The 24,564-nt window shown below is 43.2% G+C and overlaps 2 protein-coding genes across 2 annotated transcripts; both read right to left on the bottom strand.

The window, feature by feature from the left end:
- Positions 1-662: 662 nt before the first annotated feature.
- Positions 663-8,291, bottom strand: ppp1r14aa (protein phosphatase 1, regulatory (inhibitor) subunit 14Aa). The gene is made up of 4 exons (XM_084320051.1): positions 8,017-8,291; positions 6,289-6,369; positions 4,282-4,314; positions 663-1,228 (listed from the first exon to the last, which is right to left on the bottom strand). The coding sequence occupies exons 1-4, from the start codon at positions 8,215-8,217 to the stop codon at positions 1,037-1,039; spliced, it is 507 nt and encodes a 168-aa protein (XP_084176177.1). The 5' UTR covers positions 8,218-8,291; the 3' UTR covers positions 663-1,036.
- Positions 8,292-9,408: 1,117 nt separating this feature from the next.
- Positions 9,409-15,842, bottom strand: dlb (deltaB). Its single transcript, XM_084320953.1, has 7 exons — positions 15,576-15,842; positions 15,094-15,333; positions 14,739-14,796; positions 14,352-14,609; positions 12,763-13,124; positions 12,222-12,438; positions 9,409-10,972 (listed from the first exon to the last, which is right to left on the bottom strand). The coding sequence occupies exons 1-7, from the start codon at positions 15,624-15,626 to the stop codon at positions 10,233-10,235; spliced, it is 1,926 nt and encodes a 641-aa protein (XP_084177079.1). The 5' UTR covers positions 15,627-15,842; the 3' UTR covers positions 9,409-10,232.
- Between the last annotated feature and the right edge of the window lie 8,722 nt (positions 15,843-24,564).

Here is a 24,564-nt window from a genome sequence, read left to right as displayed (position 1 = left end):
CACAATATATATATAAACACTACTCTATCCAGTGTCACACTCACAATATATATAAATACTACTCTATCCAGTGTCACAATATATATAAATACTACTCTATCCAGTGTCACAATATATATAAATACTATATACACATATATATATATATATACATCCATAGTGTCATGTACATAATGGTGAACTTTGACGCAAAATAACGATTTATATTTCCACTCTTCACGCCACTTACATTGATTACTCATTGGACAGGGGTTTTAGACTTTAAATATTGATTAACTGACGAGACAAATCTATCTATACCACATGATAATGTATTTGTATATCTTATCATGAGTCCCCTCCAAAATAATCTCACGACTCCTTCAGGGGTCTCGATTTCCTGATGAATTGAAAATGGGGGACCCTGATCTGATGTAAACAAGACGAAAGTCTTTCTCTGGTCTGCATCCCCTTAACAATTGTGTGTATTGAGCTGTACTGTACCCATTCTGCAATCTGTTAATAAAGTTTTCAATCAATCAATCAATCAATCAATCAATCAACTCCCAGGTTGAGAACAGCTGTTTTAAATTATACAGTGATGCATAGAACAGTATTTACCTCTGTATATTTTTTTGTTAAAGGCTAATAATAATGAATAAATCAAGGACCACTCAAGTATCTTAGTATAATTCCATTTACTTAGTGAATTTTGTGGTCATTGCTTAAACTGTAGTCATTCATGCAAACATTAGAATGTACAAGCAAACTAAATGTCATGTTAAAAAGTACTTAGCTATGTAACATGGAGGGAGTTGGCGTTTCACCAGAAACCACGTTGGTATACGTCTATATCCAGTCCCTGCAATTACAACAATAAATAACAACAGACAAAACAAAATTGTGCGTATTTTAAACATGCATAACCCATTTCCATATCTTGATTTGGGTGGCATCCCAGCACTGCGGTGTAGCTATAATATCCATGCGTTCACATCAGCATTCTCAAAAAAGTTGTGAATCTGATCTCTCTGTTTTAAAAGGATCTCTGAACAGGTCAGAGGGTCTGGTTGTGGCTCTGGGTTTGGTGGTGGTGGTGGTGGTGGTGTTGCTGGGGGTTGTTGAAGTGGTAGGGCTCGTGGCGGCGGTGGTGCCCGTGGGAGATGACCGGGTGCTCGATGCCTTCGCTCTGGAGCTCCTCCTGCTTGTGGAGACCCTCCAGCTTCCCCACCAGCTCCTCGGCGAAGGCCTGAGGAGGAACGCGGAACAGTAGATATCAGCGATGGGAATATACAGTACAGGGCATTTCTGCTTTATTGGAAAGGACAGTGAGTGACAGGAAATGAGGGATGGAGAGAAGGGGGAGGGGTGACATGCAACAGAGGTCCTAGGCCGGATTCAAACCCAGGACGTTGTGATCTATGGTATGTGTCCCGTCATGGTGAGCCAACCAGGACATGTGATCATATGGTATGTGTCCCGTCATGGTGAGCCAACCAGGACATGTGATCATATGGTATGTGTCCCGTCATGGTGAGCCAACCAGGACATGTGATCATATGGTATGTGTCCTGTCATGGTGAGCCAACCAGGACATGTGATCATATGGTATGTGTCCTGTCATGGTGAGCCAACCAGGACATGTGATCATATGGTATGTGTCCTGTCATGGTGAGCCAACCAGGACGTTGTGATCATATGGTATGTGTCCTGTCATGGTGCACCAACCAGGACATGTGATCATATGGTATGTGTCCTGTCATGGTGCACCAACCAGGACATGTGATCATATGGTATGTGTCCTGTCATGGTGAGGCACCAGGACGTTGTGATCATATGGTACAGTATGCGTCAATACTTTTACCAACGGATTTCCAGTTCCGCGTACGCCACTGACGTTTCTGGTCGTGTGACATGTGCGGCCAATCGTGTGACGCCTGTTTCTTTCACCGGTTAAGCTTATAGGCACTCTTTCGAAGTTGGTTAAGGTTAGAGTTTGTCTTAGAGCAGGGCGATAGAACACCAGCGCTGATTCCAAACTCTAACCTTAACCAACTTCGAAAGAGTCGCCTAAGCTAAACCAGTGATAAACTAGGCGTTAGGTAGTTTGCAGGCCGTTCGAGGCGGAAATGGGCAAAGACACAGGCATCACGCGATTGGGCGCACATGTCACATGACCAGAAACATCAGTGGCCAATCAGATCGCACCAGAAACGTCAGTGGCCAATCAGATCGCAGAACGTGAACGCGGAACAGGAAATCCGTTGGTAAAAAAAATAGACGCGTACAGTATGTGTCCTGTCATGGTGAGCCAACCAGGGCATGTGATCATATGGTATGTGTCCCGTCATAGGGAGGCACCAGGACGTTGTGATCATATGGTACAGTATGTGTGCCGTCATGGTGAGCCAACCAGGACACCCTACATGTGGACGTTTACCCAGTTTCATCGCGCCACACCTGGCGGGGGGCCGTGCGTCAAGTCAAAGGCGGCTGCTTCCGTAAAATGGACTGACGGGTGACGGTGAGCCTAGCTATCTTGATGATCTGAGCTCACTCTGTGAAATAACCCCCTGGTCAAGGGTTTTAACCCTTTCACTGCCACACGACAGAAGGTTAACCCTTTACTATCACACAACCGACGGTCGTTAACCGGCTGTCGTGTGGCAGTGAAAGGGTTCAAGTTCAAGTTCAAGTTCAAGTTTCTTTAATAGTTGTCATACAGAAGTACAGAATACTTTTATACAAAATGCTTCTTACTGTTACGCTCCAGAGACTGTGCTAGACAAGATAAGTATCAAATAACATAGTATAGCATGTAAATTAGAAGTAGAAAATGAGGTCACAGTGTTCAGTATAGACATATGTACAATGTTCGATGCAGAATAGACGTAACTGAGTTACCATATAATATACAATACTATGCAGTGTACTAATATACAATACTATATAGTGCAAAGCAGAAATGGGATGAGGTACAATTTAGGTACAATTTACAGTAAGGTGTACGAGTTGTAGTGCAAATCCTTTATCAATAAATATAAAGTGTGGGGAGTGGGTGCTACAGTGTGTTTGTCTAAAGTGAGTGTGTGCGTGTGGATGTGTGTGCTATGTGCGTTTGATGGTTGTTGTGTAATGGTCATTGTTCGTTGAGCAGCCTGATGGCCTGGGGATAGAAGCTTCTTCTGAGTCTTTCTGTGCTCGCCTTAAGACTCCGGTATCGCTTGCCTGACCGCAGCAGTTCAAAGAGGCAGTTGTTCGGGTGACTGGAGTCCTTAATGATTCTCTTAGCCTTGCCCCTGCACCGCTTATTGTAAATGTTCTGGAGGGTGGGGAGCCCTCTGTGTATTGTCACAGTGAAAGGGTTAACCGTTTTGGTAGTGCGGCAGTGAAAGGGTTTTAAAGGTAGAAGGCCTCCTTGACTATGGCTGAAGACGAAGAAGAAGTGGTTACATTTCTTTTGGAGATCCTAACTTCTTTGTGTTTTCTTTTCTTTTTTTTTATCTTTTTTTCCCCTTTTTTTTGGCTGGAACCAGAGGGCCGGCCCAACACAAGCCAATGACTGGCTGACTGGCTGACTGGCTCCCCATTGTTGAAACATGCATAAGTGAGTCTCGCACTGGCATGCATCCGGTTTCCAGCTTAACTAGGCTTGTTTTAGGCTTGTTAAAAACCCTTCTTTAGTTGCTTGACACTGTCAGTGGACGTGGCTGCTTTTTAGGACCACAATTTGTCAGTTTCCAGGCCAGACCAGGGTTTCTAAAGCCCATCAGTCACATTTGCCCTGCCCTCAGCCTTGTGTCTGTAGGCCTGCCCTGGCTGCTGTCAACACAGACACCAATTGTTCTAGGGGGGAAAAGAGAGAGAGAGAGAGAGAGAGAGAGAGAGAGAGAGAGAGAGAGAGAGAGAGAGAGAGAGAGAGAGAGAGAGAGAGAGAGAGAGAGAGAGAGAGAGAGAGAGAGAGAGCGAGAGAGAGAGAGGAAAAAAGAGACAAGGAGAGAAAGAGAGCACAGATAGCCATTGTTGGGGCATATGGAGTGATTGTGGTAGGAGGTGTCAGACACAGTTGGCTTGATCTAAGGTGTGTGTGTGTGTGTGTGTGTGTGTGTGTGTGTGTGTGTGTGTGTGTGTGTGTGTGTGTGTGTGTGTGTGTGTGTGTGTGTGTGTGTGTGTGTGTGTGCATGCGTGCGTGCGTGCGTGCTGGTGAACATACAGCCTACAGCCTGTGTGCAACATGACTCTTAACATGACAAACAAAGAGCACACGCTATTTTTATTCCAAAGTATTAATCATCTCCATACCTCTGTGTCGTTACTGCAGTTTTGGAGCAGCTCCTGTTCACAATTAGAAAGGGGGGGGGGGGGCAACATTGTAACAAGCACTCACATAAATACATATACAATAAAGGATACATATCTTCATGTAAAATTGTAATCCTATATATTTTGAATTGTTGTATATTGTCTAACAATCTCAAGTTTAACAGGAACTTTGTTGCAGTGCGGCTCCTTAAGCTACTCCAGAAACACTTCTATTCTTATCTAAAGCATCAGCGAGAGCTGTTCGTAGGCAGCTAATGGATTTCCTGACCAGTAACAATTTGTTTGAAAATGTCTTGATCAACTTAGAGATTGTGTGGGAATTATTTACTGGGCCAGTAAACAGGCAGAGTGGCGGAGTGGCAGACTGACACCCTAAAGGTTAGAGAACAAAGAGAGGTCAGTGAATATCTACACTGTACAGCAACAAAAAAACATTCCCACAGCTTTTGTGCCGTTAGACACAAATTCACAAACCTGCTTTCTACAGAGAAGACAAACACTGCTTCTTCCTCATTTGAGATCCAGTGGTGGTTGGAACACTGAACCTCAGGCTACACATTACTGCCACTGTAACCTCCTCAGGCTACACCTTACTGCCACTGTAACCTCCTCAGGCTACACCTTACTGCCACTGTAACGGTCACAAATGTGCATACTATACTGTTGTTATTTTTTGTTATTTTTTTTATTACTATTATTTAGTTGCAGTGCCATGTTTTGGTCACTAAGTGGCACTCCATGTTTGTACTTAGTATTGTAGTGCATAGTAGTATAGACAGATTAGCATAGTAGGTTTTAATATAGGAATGGTAGATTACATAGTAGCAGAGTGGATGATAGTAAAAGACAGTATGAAGTAATGGTGTAACGGCGCAGGCAGACCAGCCGCGCACGCAAACACTTGCGGGTTCCGTGCGAGATCACGTGCGTGGCCTGGCACACAGAGTCCGACTTCAGAGCGCGAGGAAGCGCACGGAGGAAGGCACATTTACATTGGAACAGCTGTAAATGCCTAGTCTATAATTATGCGAAGTCAGTCCCCGATTGAAGATTTTTTTTAAGATTTCCAGTTCCAGTGTTCTATTGTCCACTTTGCATGTATAACCCGTTATTATATAATTAATTAGAATGTTAGAATTCATTTAAGAATGATGATCAGTGTGACTGTACTCCTGAAAAAGTATAGTAATATGGTTTATTTGTATTGGGAAAGATACAGACACATTAGCTGGTTGAACAACATCTATATGTGTGGTAATAATGCAGATATTGAGTGTATTTCTGTGAAAATGCACGTGGCTCACGCCTGGCGCACGCCTCTGAATCCAACTGAAGCGAAAACTATCGCTTCCGCCCCGCGAGTCGCGTGCCCGCTTGCGGCCAGTGGGCACAACTACGTCTGTTAACATGGGAGCGAAAGTGAAGCGGTGGTCGCCCGCCCGCCCGCCTTGAATCGCGGCTGGTCTGCCTGCGCCATAACGGTACACAAAAACCACGGTACGGTACGTACCTTGGTTTTGAAGTCAAGGTTCGGTGCGGGTTTTCGGTACTGTGGGGAAAAGTTTGGCTTTCCATGTTCCACTCAGGGGTGATGTAATGTGCAGTAACTAATTGTACTTGTAGGGCTGTCAACGAATATTCTATATTGAAATTAATAATCGACTTGTAAAAAGAAAAAATAATGATTATTATATTAGATTGTGAAAAAAACAGCCCCCAGTGGGCGGTCGTTAGTGGTTAACATACCGTTGTATTCGTTCGGTACACAGCCGTTCGGTACGGTTCGGTATGGATACGTGTACCTTTACGCCCCTAGTACGAAGGTTAGTAGTTTCGTTTTTTTCCCCTCTTCATTTCAGATATTGATTGAAGACGTGTGTTTTTGGCCGACGGTGGAAAATTGGGCGGGTTTTGGCTGTCGTGACTGTGGTGGGAAGTACTGTACAGGTAGGTCTGGCTAATGACTGTATTACAAGATATTTTCACCTGTAGCTTCTTGACTCGCTCCTCATCATTTGGCAGGTCAAGCAGCTCATCAATATTCACCTCATCTGGCATGTCATCTGCCTGAATCATATCAGGCACACACACACACATCACTTTTGGTAAAAATGCTCATATGGTGCCGCTAAAGACAGCAAAAACAAAAAGTGACATATTGCAAAAATTCTAAATGGATGCCTCTACCAGATAACATCAAATTTACCAAAAACTACTACTAAAATTATAAAAGTGCCAAATCGGGGTATCCGTGCATCCTGGGTGATCCTAATCCTAGAAAGAGAAAGATTCAAACACAATGTGACAGTGCGTTTACAGTGGCTCACAAAATAAATGATCACCTTTAATGCAGAGCAGTCGTATAAACAAACACTGTGGCCTGTTCAGTCTCAACACAAACGTCTATTGTACCGGCTCCGTGGAAGGGCTGGCTAGTCCCATCCACCCATCCGTGCGTTGCTGTTTGTATAATTAAAATGGTGCCATGGCACTTGTACAGCCACCAGGTTCATTTTGTCTATGGAAATTACTCCATGATCTTAAAGGAACACGCCAACTTTATGGGAAGTGCGCTTACCGTCTTCTCCAGAGTCAGACAAGAAGATAGATAGTGATACCAATTTCCTCTCTGTGCGTTCAGTAGAAAGCTAGCCTAGCTTAGCACAAATTAATGGAAGCGTATAGCTTCGCCTAGCTGTTGGCCAAAAACACCTCTAGTTTTAAGCTAGGCTAGCTGATCTGTATCCGCTTCCATTAATTTGTGCTAAGCTATAGGATAGCTTGCAGCCGGATAGCTTTCTACTGAACGCACAGAGAATAAATTGGTATCTATCTTCTTGTCTGACTCTGGAGAAGATGGTGAGTGCATTTCCCATAATGTTGACATGTTCCTTAAACCTAAGAGTTGTCCAGTGAGTTGACAACTTGACATAATTGACTAAATGTAATATGAGCCTGGAGGTCAAGACCTGTCATGGTTTTGACAGGTGGTCTGTGATTATATGAGTGAAGTTCACTTACTTCAATACCCATTTCATTACAGTCATCTACTGCTCACTGAACGGTCCCCAAACTCCCACGAGAGCTGCCAATCCTCTCGTCAACTATACTGGATGTTGGAACCATGACCCAGAATTCTGACCTCTCCTGGGACCGATAATGATCTCTCCCTCCACCACAACCTTCTCCGCTTCCTGTTTGTCCTCCTCTGTCTCTCTTCTCTCTGGCCCAATGCACAGCCCATGTAAGGCAGCAAGCATCCCTACCACCTCTGGATCTCAGAGAGGGAAACAGCTGGTTTAGTATTGGCCTTTTAAGGGAGAATCGGTCTCCCCTCCCTCGCCTCTAAAATATAACCTAGTGTAGTGAGTGTAAACACACACACCTCATACATCATACATCATACATCATTAACTCCCAACAGTTTTGCTCTCCGGGTTGCCATGTAAGTATAACCCTCGGTTTGTCCTGCAACATTCACCTTATGTTTAGGCTACATTTGAGAATGATAATTTAGTTTAAATGCTCTCTACATATTTCGTATTTTCAGATCAGATCTGAAGATATGTTTTATGTGAGAACTTTTAGAAGATTGGGATTAATCAATCATGTTTAACTTTAGAGTTTTTATTTAATTTGATTAAAATTCGATCCATTCTGAAGACAATGCAAGTTTGAAATTTGGTCTGATCCTGTTTAAAGGCAAACACTCACCTTGCCCAGATAGAGTTGATCCAGGCGGTCGTCGATCCATTTTTCCACGTCTAACCGCTTTTGCAGTTCTTTCCTGTTGTACTTCACAGTCACCCGGGCTTGTCTCTTCTGGAGGTTAAAGCCCCCGCGTTCCCGGAACGTGTCAGAGTCCGATGAGTGAACTTCATCTTCGAGCGTCGTCCCGAGACGACCGGCTGCCATGACTGGTCCGACTGGTTCCTAATCAGAGTGACGGCTAGGCAGCGCGCAGTGTGAAGGGAGGATGACAACAGCCCTGAGTCCTGACTCCTGACGGAGGAAGCGGGGGAGGAAGCTGTTTCTCGGGGGCGATTCAATCATCACGCGGTGAACAAGCCCGAAGTCCACGCGGATCAATGATGTGATCAATGATCAATGATGTGATCAAATAATGTGGATAAGACAGGCTACTTTGTTTATGGTTTGATTCAGTTTTAAATAGACAGATGTAATAATGTAATAGTGTTTGTCAATTTAAAAAAAAGTATAACAAAAAAATATTTAGTCAGTATGAAAGTCAAATGTGATCTGAATAGTGAGATTTTTTTTTTTTTTTTTTTTTTATTCTTTATTATTATTTTTTTTTTCTTGTTTAAACTGTGGATTGTTTGTTTCTTGTATGCATAAATTATTATTTTGTGTAAATTAGGTTGTACGCCGACCATCAAGTAAATACTTGTTTAGTTTAGGAATAAGGGGCAGGTAACTAATTCTTCTTCCTGCTCCTTTTGTCCATGGTATGATATTTATGATTGTGTATGAAGAACTCTGATTGTATTGATTCCATGTGGCAAATAAAACTCTGAATCTGAATCTGACAAATGAGCACTTTTTTTCTACTTGTACCTTAAAGTACACAGACTGGGCAGGACGGCATTATCTTATGCAGTCCCAAAGTCCTGGAATGACATTCAATCAAAGTTAAAGTAGGAAGTTCTTCCTTCCCTTAGGGAATTTAAATGTCTGATTTAATTTCTAAATGATTCATGTTGTAACTGTTTTTAACTGATTGCACTGCACATTGTTTTGTTGTTTTATCATGTTGTGCACTCAGCAGTTCTGTAAATGAGGTGGCCTCACCTCAGAGCTCACCTGAGTATAAATAAAGGTTTCAATCAATCAAACTTTATCTTTATGTCTGTTGCCGACTTTGCAGAATCTGCACCTGGCTCGCTGATAACAAACTATCATTACACCTGGGTGAAACAGAGTCCATTCTCTTCGGATCAATAAAATAAAATATTGAGCTGTACTGTACTGTATACCCATTCTGCAATCTGTTAATTAAAATGTTCAATCAATCAATCAATCATGCAGCGATGATTGTCAATCAACCAATCAATCAATCAATCACTTTTAAATATTTTATTACACATCACAAACACAAAATGATGAAATCCGACATAAACATAAACTTTGGCATGAAAATAATAATAGACAAGACAATTGGTAAGAGAAGCAATTTGATAAAGGCTCAATTACCGTGACAGTTTACTCCATGTAAGAAATCTTTATATCCCCTGAATATCTTGTGGGTATTTAATATACACAAACTAAATCATCCACATAACACATATATTGGTCTTTATTTAGCACCCAATAAATATATCTCTCAATTTATGACAATCAAATTGAACACATATAAAGTTAAACGTAGATTTTCAAATAAATAAATAATATAAAAAATTTAAAAAATGATGGTACGTACAAATAATAAGGAAATAATGATTAAAGGAAGATTGAAAAATGTGAGAAAAAAAAAAACATAATAGCCCGCATCAAAGATAATAACCCTCTAAACTATTGTATAGAAATTATTTTCCGGAAGGTAATCAGTAGTATGACTTCTTGTATTTGGTATGCATTATAGACCTAGGTCCTTTGAAAGGTGTATATGGTATTACAGTCTCTTTGGGGCATTAATATTGGAAGAGCATTTTCCTATTTAAAGAGTTCATTCATTTTCACAACAGTTGCTTTGCCCCCCCCTCCCCAACACTGTCTCTTTTGTTTTAAAAAAAGGTATAAAAGGTGATCTTCAGAATGAGCAAAGTGGTTTCCAACTCGTAAAATGTCCTTCTCTCCTTCATTATTCATGAAGCGAGAGAAAGAGAAGTGCTAATATCCCCAGCCTCTCTCCTACTGTGTTCATCCATCTCCTCCTCCTCCTCCCTTTTCGCCCCTGGTTCTGACCCATCTCATCTCATGAGGCCCACCCCGGCACCCAGACCCGCCTCCTCCCTCCACAGATAGTCCTGTCCGGGGGGGAGAGAGTGGCGCTCCCCCCTCGCCAGGCTGCTCTCCGCGGGGCCGTGCCTGTACCCGGGCCTGCCGTCGGGGCTGAGGGCGAGGCTGAGGCGGGCCGTGCCGTTGCTGATCTTGAACAGGCCGTTGGGGCCCAGGAAGGCCTCCCTCTCGCAGCCCCCCTGGTTGTTCACCGTATCCAGGTCGTTATACACGGCCGTCTCGCTCAGCTGCTTTCTGCCCCGCATGCGCCGCCTCCTCCTCAGCAGCACCACGCCGGCCACCAGGGCCACCACCAGGACGGCCAGGACGCAGGAGGCGGTGAGCGTGGCGGAGGACGGCTCCGAGGACTGGAGCAAGGCGGGCTTGAAGCTGACGGGCTGGAGGGCGAACTCACAGCTGGAGCCCATGAAGCCTTTGGGGCACTGGCACACCGGCCCGGTGAAGTGGGTGAAGCAGGTGCCCCCGTTCTGGCAGGGCCGGACTCCGCAGGCGTCGGAGCGCACGCTGCAGTTCTTGCCGGTGTAGCCCAGGGTGCAGGAGCAGCTGTAGTCGTCCACGCCGTCCTGGCAGGTGCCGGCGTTCTGGCAGGGGCCCGGCGCGCAGTCGTCGATGTTGACTTGGCAGTTGGCGCCGGTGAAGCCCGGTTTACAGCGGCACAGAACGCTCTGACCCAAGTCCAGACACTCTCCGCCTGCAGGGAGGGACAGAGCACATGCTGTTTTAACATCACATCACAGGAAACGGCTGGCTGTATTAATTTGTGACAGTAACTGTGACAATGTGATGATACACTCTTAAAAAATGTGTATTGAAATAACATAGAATGTTGTCATCCCACTGGCTTAAGACTGTGTTGCTATTAACACACGTTTTGCTTTTCAACACACCCAGAACACACCTGCATGTGTTTAGTTACAGGCAATGCATCTCGTGTTAATTCAACATGTTTTTACTTTAGATTATATCAGTATAGAAATGTATAGTATCTTCAAGTTGTGGAGTTCTGCATGTGTTTTGATCAAATGCATTCTGTATGCAACACAAGCTTGAAGCCAATGGGTTTAAACTTTATTGTCCTATCCTTTTATCCTGTCCGGTTGAGAGCACCGCAATCAAAGCAGTGATATCTCCATTTGGTGATCACGCTATTTATATATATATATATATATATATATATATATATATATATATATATATATATATAGTTTTTTTATATTTTCTTTATTATTTAATAATTATGTATTTATTTTATAATATTAATATATGTTTTATATGTTTAAATTGAATTGTATATTGTTATGTAATTTACATTTACTACTGTATAAGCGTTTTCCCGTCAGCTATTGATATTAGCAAATACTGAAACAGGTAATAAACTTGGGTCCAAGGCAATTCTACTGACACTGTCTCTATTTTAGAATGTATAGACATGTGATGTGATTAAACTGGGTTTAATGAGTTGACCTCTACAGAATCTCGGAATGGATAACGGATGTATCACACCTGCCATGTGTTTTGTACACCAGCAGAGGGCGCAAACGCAGTGTAGTTCTATCCTCGCTCTCTCTCTCCAGAGAGTCCAGAGAGTCAGTGATCAAAACGCCCGACATAGTAGGACTTTTCAATAGTGATATATGCAAAACTATAAGGTGACGTGGAAACAAATCCACCACGGCTACAGTTTAGTCTGTCTGTCTGTGTATTGAATTATGTATGGTAATGATAACCACACTGCACTCACTAAATCGGTGAGTATCCTTATAATTTATGCCACCGAAAAGGTCATAAATGTTCAAATGTACCCATTCTGCAAAAGTTTTCATACGCAGTGTGACGGAGACTAATGGTGGTGTGTAGCCTACTTCAACCACCAGGTGTCAGCAGTGAGTCTGTCCCTACTACAACTACTACTACAGCACTGTGCACTGAAGGCCACTCACCGTTCAGACAGGGACTGTTGCTGCAGCGGTCCAGCTTCTTCTCGCAGTTAGACCCGGTGTAGCTGGAGGGGCAGCGGCAGGTGTAGCCTCCCGCCAGCGCCTCCACGCAGGTGCCGCCGTTGAAGCAGGGCCCGTCGGCGCACGTCATGGCGATGATCTCGCAGTTCTTGCCGTAGAAGCCCTGGGGGCAGGTGCACGAGTAGTCGTTCTCCAGGTCCTATAGGGGGAGACAGAGTGCCGGTTAATAATAAGAAGGAGAAGAAATCCTTCACATCGATGAAAGAACACTCAATATATCATTATCACATGGGGCAAAAAGCTCTAGGTGTTTTTGTTATATCCTGAGGACTTCTTTACCTCACCTGTACAACAATGATGCCTGGACCACGACTTTAGTTTTACCATTTATTCTTAAGACTACAGCTCAGGTACATGCGCGTCAATTACTTCCGGTTACCCACAACACCTGCGGCTGGCAACTACGGCAAGTAATAAAGGACAATACACCACAGTTTTCATTTCTACGACTCCGGACACTCACATTGCAGCTGCCGCCGTTCTTGCAGGGGTTGCTGTCGCACTCGTTGGTCTCCAGCTCGCAGTTGGTGCCTCCGTAGCCGGGCCTGCAGGTGCAGGTGTAGCTGCCCTGCCCTGTGTTGGTGCAGGTGGCCCCGTTGGCGCAGGGCCGGTGGTTGGTGCAGTAGTTGAGGTCCTGGTCGCAGAAGAGGCCCCCCCAGCCCTCCTGACAGGTGCACTGCCACGGCTGGCTGCAGGTCCCGTGCAGGCAGCCCGGGTAGCGCACGCACTCCACGCAGGAGGGGCCCTGCCAGCCCATGCGACACTTGCAGCCCCCTGGGGCCTCGCAGTAGCCATGCTTCTCGCTGCAGTCCGCCGAGCAGATGGCTGGGGAGGAGAGGGAGGGGCGGGGAGGGTGTGTGATTACAATGGATACACCCTCTCTTGTGCATCACCCACACACCCACACACATGTGCACGCACGCATAAACACACACACACACACACAGAGCACCCTAGTCTGACCCCAACTCCGTTTCAGTCTTCACTGTTAAGTATTAACCCAAGCAGCTGGCAGGCACACTGCCGAAGACAAATGCTTTCTTCTCTTGTGTCTTGCCTGCCCCCCTGCCCCCCCCCCCCCCCCCTTTGTCACACACACACACACACACACACACGCACACACACACACACACACACACACCACCTTCGAAATGCGTCTCTCTAACGTGAATCATGGCTATTGCTCCCATTGTCACAGGGAACAAAAGGCAGATCCAGCAACACACACTCTCTCAATGGAGTAAAACTCTACACCGCGGGAGATTTCACAGATAAAAAGTAAACAGGCCTTCCTCAAGTTTTCTGAAAAGCTGTCTGTCTACATATACACGTAAGACACAGAAAATGGGAAAGATATACCTGAATAAAGATTTAAGTAAGGTAAACATGATACAGCCGGACCTTGGCTTCAATTGTTGTTGAATGTATACTGGGAGTACTGTTGTGTTGTCATATCGATGGCTGAAAAGCAAGACCTCCTATCTGCAAAATTTTAGATTTTCTGATTTCACTTTGGATGATGAGAAACCTCCATATCTGCACCTATTCAGTCTGTCTGCAAGATATATTTCCAAAAGCAGTATTGTATTGGGTATCCTTAAAAAAAATTGCATTCTGCAAGAAAACTTTCAGATAGGAGGTTTTGAGTTTCAGCCATCGATATGTTGGTGTCCAATTTTGATGCTGCTACACTGTTGTGTGAGCAATGTTCAAGTTTTATCCAAAAGTAGCTTTGACTTCTATGGGGCGGTGTGATGTGCTGCCTGCCTACATCATACAAATATTTCCCTTCTGTTGTAGGCTATAGTGGGGAAAATATCAAACTCACATTGATTGAATTGATGGAAAACTTGAATTAACAGAACGGTTCAGTACGGCTCAATACACACAATTGTTAAGGGAATGCAGACCAGAGAAAGACTTTCGTCTTGTTTACATCAGGGTCCCCACATCATCAGTCTGAGAAGACCAGCAAGAGCAATTCTTTGTTATTGTTCTTCTCATTTAAACGCACTGAGGTGGTCGCAACAAAACAAAGGTTCTTCTACTCACGTTCAGAACAGTAGTTGCCCTTCCAGCCTTCCAGACAGATGCGGCTGCCCTCCTCGTCGCAGGTGTAGTGGCCCAGCGTGTCGTCCCGGGGCCGGCAGTATTCCGCGCAGCCGTCCCCGAAGTAGTACTCGTCGCAGAAGACGTGATAGGAGTAGCGCAGCTCGCTCTGTTCCCCAAAGTGCACGTCCTGGGACCAGTCCTCTCCGATGGCAAGTCTTCTTCTGGTTGCCAGGCGGCTCACAAGGTTGTTTTGATTGTCTGTAGTATAGAGAGGTAAGACACGGTTTATCAGTTGCTCGATCTGAGAGGTTGATGAGTAAAGTCACGAGCATGCTAGAAGATATAATATAGAATATAACTGTAGGATAATACCGTAATACGACGTACCTGTGTATTCCGTTGGAGATTCAGCGTTCCAAGCTTCGATGATCAGTGAAAACGTCCCCTAAAACAGAGAATGTGATTTAATTAATACATGCAATTAACGCAATACATGAAAACATATTTTAAATTCCATGAGAAACTTTTGTGTATTGATTGATTGATTGATTGATTGAAAACTTTATTAACAGATTGCAGAATGGGTACAGTACAGTACAGCACAGTACGGCTCAATACATACAATTGTTAAGGGGATGCAGACCAGAGAAAAACTTTCGTCTTGTTTACATCAGGGTCCCCCCCTCAGGTATTCAATATTCATGTAAGTGTGTGTAGCATAATAATGTCTATAGTTATTTACCGGCCACTTGAAGTGAAAAGGCACTCTGATTGGAGCGCTGCTGGAGATCGAGGTGTGATCGGCGCGGATGACGTTGGTGTTGCCCGTTCCAAAAGTGCAAGGAGGCTCTGCAGAGATCACATCCTCTGGGTGCTTCAGACAAATCCGAAAGAAGATGTGACAGTCTCTATGTCGTCTGCAGATGCGGTGCGCGGTGTGAAACGAGTGGATTTTCAATTCGAACACACCAGAGGAGAACACCTGTAACGAAAGTAAAGCATTTTGATATTAGATGCGCTGTGTGCGTGCAGTAATGTTAAATAACTGCCAGATATTGAAAGATGAAATAACAAAGGAAAATGGCAAAAGCACTTCCTCCTATGAAATTTTTTGACAATTTACAGCCCAAAATACAGAAAAAAAAATCCAGGCATAATTACATAAACACAGGGTTGAAATGGTTAAATTGATGTCTGAGTCATTACGCATGCGTGGTAACTTACCGCGTCTATTAAGGCCAACGCCAAGAGATATCTAAACTGTAGGCAGGCCATTCTTCCAGGAGTTTGCTTTCCAATAAATAATAAGTAGCATCCGTTGTGTATCCAATAATAAGCGCGTGTAATAGTCCCAAATCCTCACGGGATGCTGAGGAGTGTTCTCTTCTTAAAAAGGAGAAAATAACTTTCAAAACACAACATTAATTCCCGAAAGTGGTGGGTAGGACTATGTAACAACGAGGTCCAAACTGTCTTCTTCTGTCCCCTATGTGTCCTACCCGCGGGGCCACTTGTTTAGATTCTGGTGAATGATGACATGTCACTGGTTTTATACGTCTGATGCTCCGCGCGTCACGAGGAAAGAGGCGGGGCCAGGAGACACCCCGAGGGACCAGGGACATGTGGGGCCCGTGTGGGGATTTGGAATGGATTAAATCTGGAGACAAGAGGAAAAGTTCAAGGCCCAATATGCCTTCTATTAATGCGAAATATAGGCCCTTTGGAAAATAAATGAATAAATAAACAATTGTTGCCAATAGAAAAATTATGCTGTTCGGCTTATTTATATATACCTTTACGTATATGCATATATTCACTGTCTACATCTAGTTATACCAGTGGCTAGAATGGTTTACTGCCATAGTGTATACATACGTACCACTGTATATAATAATACTATACGAGCATATTTAATATAGATATAACTTCACATTTTACATTGTACATGACTTTTCACTAGATGCCACCTTATTTTCATTGTACTGTACTTGTGCTGTGCAATGGCAATAAAATGTAATCGAATCTAATCTATCAGCTATAGCTGAAATATGTCAAGGCACTCACATGTCATTAAAGCAGGTTTTCAATACCACATTTTATTATTTGTAAATAACATGAAGGCTATATGTTTCTTTTCATTTTACTATGGCTTCTTGGGGAGAGTGGGGTGATGATGATATACAACCATTCTTGTGTAAAGGACTAAAAATTTCCAAAACGAACAGTAAAGACGCATGGGGTAAATTGGTAAATGTCTTCCAAAACGCACTAAGGCAACAATAGCCTAGTACAAATAGGCAGGCAGACCTTTGTTTTGAAAAATATATAACAAACATTGTGAGAATCAAGACAATAATAATTGATGAGGCACCAGGCCTTGCAACAAGTGATTGATTGAAAACTGTATTAACAGATTGCAGAATGGGTACAGTATTACAGTACAGCTCAATACATACAATTGTTAAGGGGATGCAGACCAGAGAAAGACTTTCGTCTTGTTTACATCAGGGTCCCCCATTTGTGCTAATTGATTATGTTGGTTAAAAACAACTTAAACTTTGTGTAGTTCCCCAAACCATTCTTGCTCAGAGAATCCATTATTGTTGTGAGCAGCTAAACATCGATCAGAAGGAAGTGATGAGAATAGATCTGCGTTCCGCCCTTTCTGTCTTCGGGCCAATCTTTGTAATTGCTTAGACGCGTGCGCGGGGTAACAAAAGTGGGCAGGTTACGGATAAGACCTTTGGTTTGTGCCACGGGGCCTGATGGGGGGCCCGGGGCCTTTCATTGTGTGCTGGAGGCGGGGGGGGAGGGGGGGAGTCTCGCAGGACAGACTGCCTATACGAGTTTAGAATATCATGGCAGTTGCCTTTGTGTGAACTCCATGCGAACAGCTGTATGATAATGAAGCGGTACACGGTCCGCCCTGTGCAGCTCTACTCCGGCTATTGTCTCCTCAAACTGCCCCACGCCAACCACACACTATATAACCTTAACCTCCGCGTGTGTGTATATTGATTTGGGTGGCAATGGATGACCATAATTTCCACCACCTGCCATATAGTAGACTATAGCATATAGGTCTGATGTTTATTATAAACATTATATAAATATCTCGACTGAGATGCACGACATGAGTCAAAAGCAATTTCACAATCCCAACATATAGGCTATCAAGAGAAGATTCCGAGTAACAATATAATCGCTCAGGCTGATCGGTTTCATTGGACACACATTTTCTATAATAATAATAAAAAAGATTTTTCATTTTTTTAAGGTACCGTGTGTTTGCATTGGAACATACAAAGTTTCAGATTTAAATCATTTCAAATAAACAACATGCCAGAAAATCCCATCTGATTTAACGAAATGATGAGGTCATAATGGCAGAAATATGTTTGTTTACATTCTGTAAAGTTCTTCATACAAGCGAGTGACTGAGTGGGGGGGTGGGGGGGGGGGGGGGGGTGACGGCGTCTGTCTGTATTGATATTCTAATTAGGGAAGGGCGCGTGCCTGAAGTGGGCTCCACATTGCTCCCGGCACACTTATCACCTCTGCGACCCAGTCAGGACCAAAGAACCAACAAAAAAATAAATCATTGTTTGTAACTTTAGTGAAGTAAATCATGGCTAAATGGACACTTCCTAAGAGTAGACTAGTTTCAGTTGTGAATGGTTAGGTGGTAGCTCATTATTAGGCGTATGCCAATAGACATTATTCTTGCATGGAACCCAAATCGAATAAAGTCTCATAACCCAGGGATGGTAAAACATACTGGTTCTATCATTAGGTCAGAACCCAGAGACATGCTCATGATCCATTAATGGTCCGACCCAGCCCTGTTCTATAGACTACAGTCACACTTTTCTGTTTTATTTAGATTTCTGTATAACAACGGTCAATGTGATTCAATTGCAGCCCAGTTCTTTACATACAATACATGGCTCAATACACACAATTGTTATGGGGATGCAGACCAGAGAAAGACTTTCGTCTTGTTTACATCAGGGTCCCCCATTGTCAGATTGTTTTCTGCAAAACAGTGTAGTATTATGGCTATGTGGTTGAGAAGTGCTACAGTGTGGTGGCAATAATGTCAGAATAGTAGATTATTATTAGTAGATTAGAGCCTATATAGGCAACTTTTCTGTGGCATATGAAATCATTAAAAAAAAAATGTACCCTTTTCTTTTCTTCCAAAGGGTTTTTGATATTATGTTAGACTCACGTTTTATATTTTATACAGGTCACTGTCTTTATATGTTTTCAAGAATAAAACATGTTGTGTTATCTGGGTACTAACAACAGGAGACCATCCTCCCTAGTACCTTGCATGCTGTCTTTGGCTTCATTGTAACAGCCATGATATTAACCCTTTCACCGCCGCACTACCAAACGGTTAGTTAACCCTTTCACTGCGATAATACACAGAAGGTTAACCCTTTCACTGCAACCGTCGGTTGTGTGATAGTAAAGGGTTAACCTTCTGTTGTGTGGCAGTGAAAGGGTTAACACACCCTATTGTGTCAAATGTAAAGTATCGCACCCGTTGTATGTACATAACATTTTACACGTCATGTAGATTCCCAAATATGCTTTGTGGTGTCACAGCTCTATATTACTGACTTGTTGTGCCATTAGTCCTGCATGTCTCCCAGGTCCTCTGGTTCCTATAGGTGCTCTGACCAGGGTCTCTAGGTGGTTCCAGGTCCTCTGACCAGGACCTCTAGGTGGTTCCTAGGTGCTCTGACCAGGGTCTCTAGGTGGTTCCTAGGTCCTCTGACCAGGACCTCTAGGTGGTTCCTAGGTGCTCTGACCAGGACCTCTAGGTGGTTCCTAGGTCCTCTGACTGGGACCTCTAGGTGGTTCCTAGGTCCTCTGACTGGGACCTCTAGGTGGTTCCTAGGGCCTCTGACTGGGACCTCTAGGTGGTTCCTAGGGCCTCTGACTGGGACCTCTAGGTGGTTCCTAGGTCCTCTGACCAGGGTCTCTAGGTGGTTCCTAGGTCCTCTGACCAGGGTCTCTAGGTGGTTCCTAGGTGCTCTGACCAGGGTCTAGGTGGTTCCTAGGTCCTCTGACTGGGACCTCTAGGTGGTTCCTAGGTCCTCTGACTGGGACCTCTAGGTGGTTCCTAGGTCCTCTGACCAGGGTCTCTAGGTGGTTCCTAGGTCCTATGACCAGGGTCTCTAGGTGGTTCCTAGGTCCTCTGACCAGGGTCTCTAGGTGGTTCCAGGTCCTCTGACCAGGGTCTCTAGGTGGTTCCTAGGTCCTCTGACCAGGGTCTCTAGGTGGTTCCTAGGTCCTCTGACTGGGACCTCTAGGTGGTTCCTAGGGCCTCTGACTGGGACCTCTAGGTGGTTCCTAGGGCCTCTGACTGGGACCTCTAGGTGGTTCCTAGGGCCTCTGACTGGGACCTCTAGGTGGTTCCTAGGGCCTCTGACCAGGGTCTCTAGGTGGTTCCTAGGTCCTCTGACCAGGGTCTCTAGGTGGTTCCTAGGTCCTCTGACTGGGACCTCTAGGTGGTTCCAGGTCCTCTGACCAGGGTCTCTAGGTGGTTCCTAGGTCCTCTGGCCGGGACCTCTAAGTGGTTTCTTGAAGAAATACAATGAGTGGTGCAACGAGAATTATGAAGCCAAATGGAAAGACATAGAAACAAAAAATGAGGGACTCAAAGTGCAGGCACTAATGGGAGACAGGGAGCTATACAGAAGAAAGGAAGAACTAATAGACCCAATTACCAAATTCACTATAAATATATGGAACAAGATAGTAAAGAAATACAAGCTAGAAAAAGAAACCAAGATACTGAGATGGATAACGCACGACAACCAATTTAAACCAGGGATAGAAGATCATGGGTTCAAAATATGGGAGAGGGGGGGCATAACAGCAATATGTACAATGATAGAAGGAGGGGAGATCCAGACTCTACAAAAATTGAAAGAAAGATTCGGACTAGAGAATAGAGACCACTTTAGATATTTACAGATTAGGGACTACTACAACAAGGAAATAAAACTAGACAAAGACAAAGATCAGAATGGGATAATTAGGATAATGGTAAAAGCATACGAAGGAAGGAAGGGGGGGGGGGGGTATCAGCACTATATCAGGCAATAATGGACAGCAAGGACATCACAACCAAATATATAAAGGAAAAGTGGGAGAAGGAATTAGAAACGGAGATAACAGAAGAAGAATGGTATAACATATGTAAGATACAACACACAACCACAGGGTCAAGGATATGGAGGGAGTTTGGGTGGAAAAACATAATTAGATTTTTTTATAACACCAGAAATACAGGGCAACTATACACCAACACAGAAACCATCCTGGAGAAAATGTGGACAGGAAATAGCAAACCACACACACATATTCTGGGGATGTCAGATAATAAAGAACTATTGGGAAGAGATAGGAGGGATAATAAATGATATAGTAGGATATGAAATACCCCAGACAGGCCAAGTATTGTATTTAGGGAACTTAACACAGGAAGGAATTCAGGGGAAAGACATATACTTGATTAAGATATTACTAGCCAAGAAAGCATTGACGAAAATGTGGTATAGAGTAGAAGCACCGACGACGGAACAAAGGACAGAGATAGTGGGTGGGATACAGGAAATGGAGAGAATCACACATAGGCTGGCTGAGGCTACAAGACGAGAAGTTTGAGTCAAAATGGGAGAAGTGGGATGAGTATAGGAAGAAAAGAAACGACATCACAGGAGAGTGAAAAGGAGACAAGAGAAATCGAAATGAAAATAAACTATGAAGGTACCAAAGAACCCATGTCACTCTATTATAATATATATTTTTGTATCTCTTTTCTTTGTTTTTGTTTTTTGTTTTGTTTTCCCTTTTCCCTTTAGTGAATTTATTTTAGGTCAACTCTTCATTTGATTTTGATATTATTTTCTACTATCAGCTATATCTTTTAGTTCTTATCTTTCGAATTGTATTGTACTGTCGTTTATTGTATTGTTGTATGTGGATGTTTGTTTGTAAATCAAGAAACTGAAAATAAAAATTTAAGTATAAAAAAAAGAAATACAACGAGTGAATAATAATAATACAAAAAATAATAATGAAAATAAACAATACAAGAAAAATCATAGAAAGGCATAACAGGTTGAAGTACTGTCCTGTGATGTCTTGTGTATTATTGTGTTACTGTATTGTGTTGTGTTTTGTTAAAATGAAAAATGATTTAAAAAAAAAAAAGTGATAAGCCGAAACAACAGCCTCCATGGAGATGGCATCATTGATGTCCAACGGGTTGCCACCCAAGGTGATCATAACAAACACACAACTCCATGAGACGGCACAGGACGGGCATAGACATGTCCATAGAGATAGCATCGTCAATGTCCTGACAGGTTGCCACCCAGGGTGATCCTATAGGAAACACCACAAACACACAACTCAGAGAGACAGCACAGGATGGAGAATGTGGTTCTCAAGCTGATTTAAAAGAATATTGTGGTCGACTGTATCGAAAGCTGCATTAAGGTTGAGTAGTAATAGTACAGATGTCAGGTCAGAGTCAAGAGAAAGCAGCAGATTATTAGTCACCGTTTCAGTGGAATTAAATGTTCTGAAGCCAGACTGAAAAGGTTCATGGAGGTTATTACTGGATAGATAGTCAACATTTATATCAACATTTAGACCATTGGATGTGAGGTATGGCCATGTTCTTCTATATCTATACCCTGCCCAGTGCCCCAGGCTCTTTCTCACATTTTTAGCTAGTTCAAGTTTCTTTATTAGTTGTCATACAGAAGTACAGAATACTTTTATACAAAATGCTTCTTTCTGTTACGCTCCAGAGACTGTGCTAGACAAAAAAAAATAAAAAAAAGTATAGCAGTATAAAATAGAAGTCACGTACGTAGACACAAGTGTTCAATATGTACATATGTACAATGTTCAATGCAAAGTAGAAGTAACTGAGTTACCATACAATATACTATACAATATACTAATATACAATTATACTATATAGTGCAAAGCAGAAATGGGATGAGGTACAATTTAGGTACAATTTACAGTAAGGTGTACTGAGGTATGGGTTGTAGTGCAAATTCTTTGCCAATAAATATAAAGTGTGTTTAGGTGTTCTAAAGTGTGTAAGTGGGTGCTGCAGTGAGTTGTTTGTTTAAAGTGAGTGTGTGCGTGTGGATGTGTGTGCTGTGAGTGCATCTGATGGTTGTTGTATAGTGTTATTGTTCGTTGAGCAACCTGATGGCCTGGGGATAGAAGCTTCTTCTGAGTCTTTCTGTGCTTGCCATGAGACTCCGGTATTGCTTGCCTGACCGCAGCAGTTCAAAGAGGCAGTTGTTTGGGTGGCTGGAGTCTTTGATAATTCTCTTAGCCTTACCCATGCACCGCTTGTTGTAAATGTTCTGGAGAGTGGGAAGCCCCCCTCCAATTGTGCGTTCGGCTGAACGGGCCACTCACTGTAGTCTGCTACGGTCTTGTGCGGTGCTATTCCCAAACCAGGAGGTGATATTGCCAGTCAGGATGCTCTCTATTGTACATGAGTAGAAGTTCTTAAGGATCTTCTGACTGACTTGGAACTTCCTTAGGCGCCTGAGGAAGTAGAGGCGTTGCCGTGCCTTCCTCACAACACTGTCAATGTGTGTGGTCCATGTCAAATCCTCGGATATGTGGACTCTGAGGTACTTAAAACTGTTCACTCTCTCAACCGGTGCCCTGTCGATGCTGAGGGGGCTGTAGTCCCTGACCCCCGACCTCCTAAAGTCCACAATCATCTCCTTTGTTTTGCTGAAGTTCAGGGAGAGGCTGTTCTCTTGACACCATCCCGCTAGGACCTTGACCTCTTCCAGGTAGGCCCTCTCGTCGTTTGCAGAGATCAGGCCCACCACTACTGTGTCGTCAGCTAATTTGATGATTGTGTTGTTGTTCCGCTGTGCCACACAGTCATGTGTGTACAGGGAGTAGAGGAGGGGACTCAGAACACAGCCCTGGGGGGCCCCTATGTTGAGGGTGATGGATGAGGAGGTGCAGTTGCCTGTTCTCACCACCTGGGGTCTGCCCGTCAGGAAGTCCAAGACCCACTGGCAGAGGTCATAGTTCAAGCCCAGATCCCTGAGCTTGGCTATGAGTTTGTAGCCCAGCTACAACTAAGCTATAGTGTGTTGGTCCATCCCAAAAATGTAAAAATAATAATAATAATAATAATAATAATAATAATAATAATAATAATAATAATAATAATAATAATAATAATAATAATAATAATAATAATAATAATAATAATAATAATAATAATAATAATAATAATAATAATAATAATAATAATAATAATAATAATAATAATAATAATAATAATAACTTGTTTGCCATGACATGGTATATGTTAGAGACAAGAGAAGAATACTTGAACACACTTGAACACAAGACTTGGGGAACAGGTGTGTTGGACAGAAGCCTCTTAAGAAAAAAGGAAAAGGTATTGAGTTTGACCTGAGGAAGATCCGAGGAAGGTCCCTCACACTGTATTGAGTTTGACCTGAGGAAGGTCCCTCACACTGTATTGAGTTTGACCTGAGGAAGGTCCCTCACACTGTATTGAGTTTGACCTGAGGAAGGTCCCTCACACTGTATTGAGTTTGACCTGAGGAAGGTCCCTCACACTGTATTGAGTTTGACCTGAGGAAGGTCCCTCACACTGTATTGAGTTTGACCTGAGGAAGGTCCCTCACACTGTATTGAGTTTTACCCGAGGAAGGTCCCTAACACTTTATTGAGTTTGACCTGAGGAAGATCCTTCGGAATCTGAATTTCCCCAAGGGGATCAATAAAGAAATATCTTATCTTAATTGAAAAATCATCATGTTGGACCTTTGTAAAAATCACTTTTTTTTCCTCCTCCTATGCTGTTTGCCGAGTTCTCACAAAACCTGCCATCCGGCATCTATAGGGATCGTCCTGAATGTGCAATTTGGAAGGTCGCTAGACCAAGCTGTGTGATACATTAGAGTCAATGTATTGTCATTGTACAAGTACATGTACAGAGTACAACTAAATTATGTTGGCATCTAACCAGAGTGCATAGGAGCAGTAAAGTGCATTGTAGTATACAGTATAACATGTGTACATATGGAGTATACATGAAAAAGCTATGAAGTAAATATGCTAAGCTAATGTATGTACAGAAGTATTATATATAGTGATACGA

The sequence above is a fragment of the Notolepis coatsorum genome (assembly GCF_963971535.1).
Source record: "Notolepis coatsorum genome assembly, chromosome: 8".
NCBI classification, from domain to species: Eukaryota; Metazoa; Chordata; class Actinopteri; order Aulopiformes; family Paralepididae; genus Notolepis; species Notolepis coatsorum.
Note: the sequence above shows the minus strand (reverse complement) of the source record. Positions and strands in the feature narration are given on the sequence as shown.

Excerpts from the sequence above, each read along its gene's own strand:
- ppp1r14aa (XM_084320051.1), bottom strand. The coding sequence starts at position 8,217 with ATGGCAGCCGGTCGTCTCGGGACGACGCTCGAAGATGAAGTTCACTCA. Across the intron at positions 4,315-6,288 it reads AGCGAGTCAAGAAGCTACAG|GAGCTGCTCCAAAACTGCAG; the intron begins GTGAAAATATCT and ends AATTGTGAACAG. Across the intron at positions 1,229-4,281 it reads ACTGCAGTAACGACACAGAG|GCCTTCGCCGAGGAGCTGGT; the intron begins GTATGGAGATGA and ends GTTCCTCCTCAG.
- dlb (XM_084320953.1), bottom strand. The coding sequence starts at position 15,626 with ATGGCCTGCCTACAGTTTAGATATCTCTTGGCGTTGGCCTTAATAGAC. Across the intron at positions 13,125-14,351 it reads GGGCAACTACTGTTCTGAAC|CCATCTGCTCGGCGGACTGC; the intron begins GTGAGTAGAAGA and ends TCTCCTCCCCAG. Across the intron at positions 10,973-12,221 it reads CAACAGTCCCTGTCTGAACG|GCGGAGAGTGTCTGGACTTG; the intron begins GTGAGTGGCCTT and ends CCCTCCCTGCAG.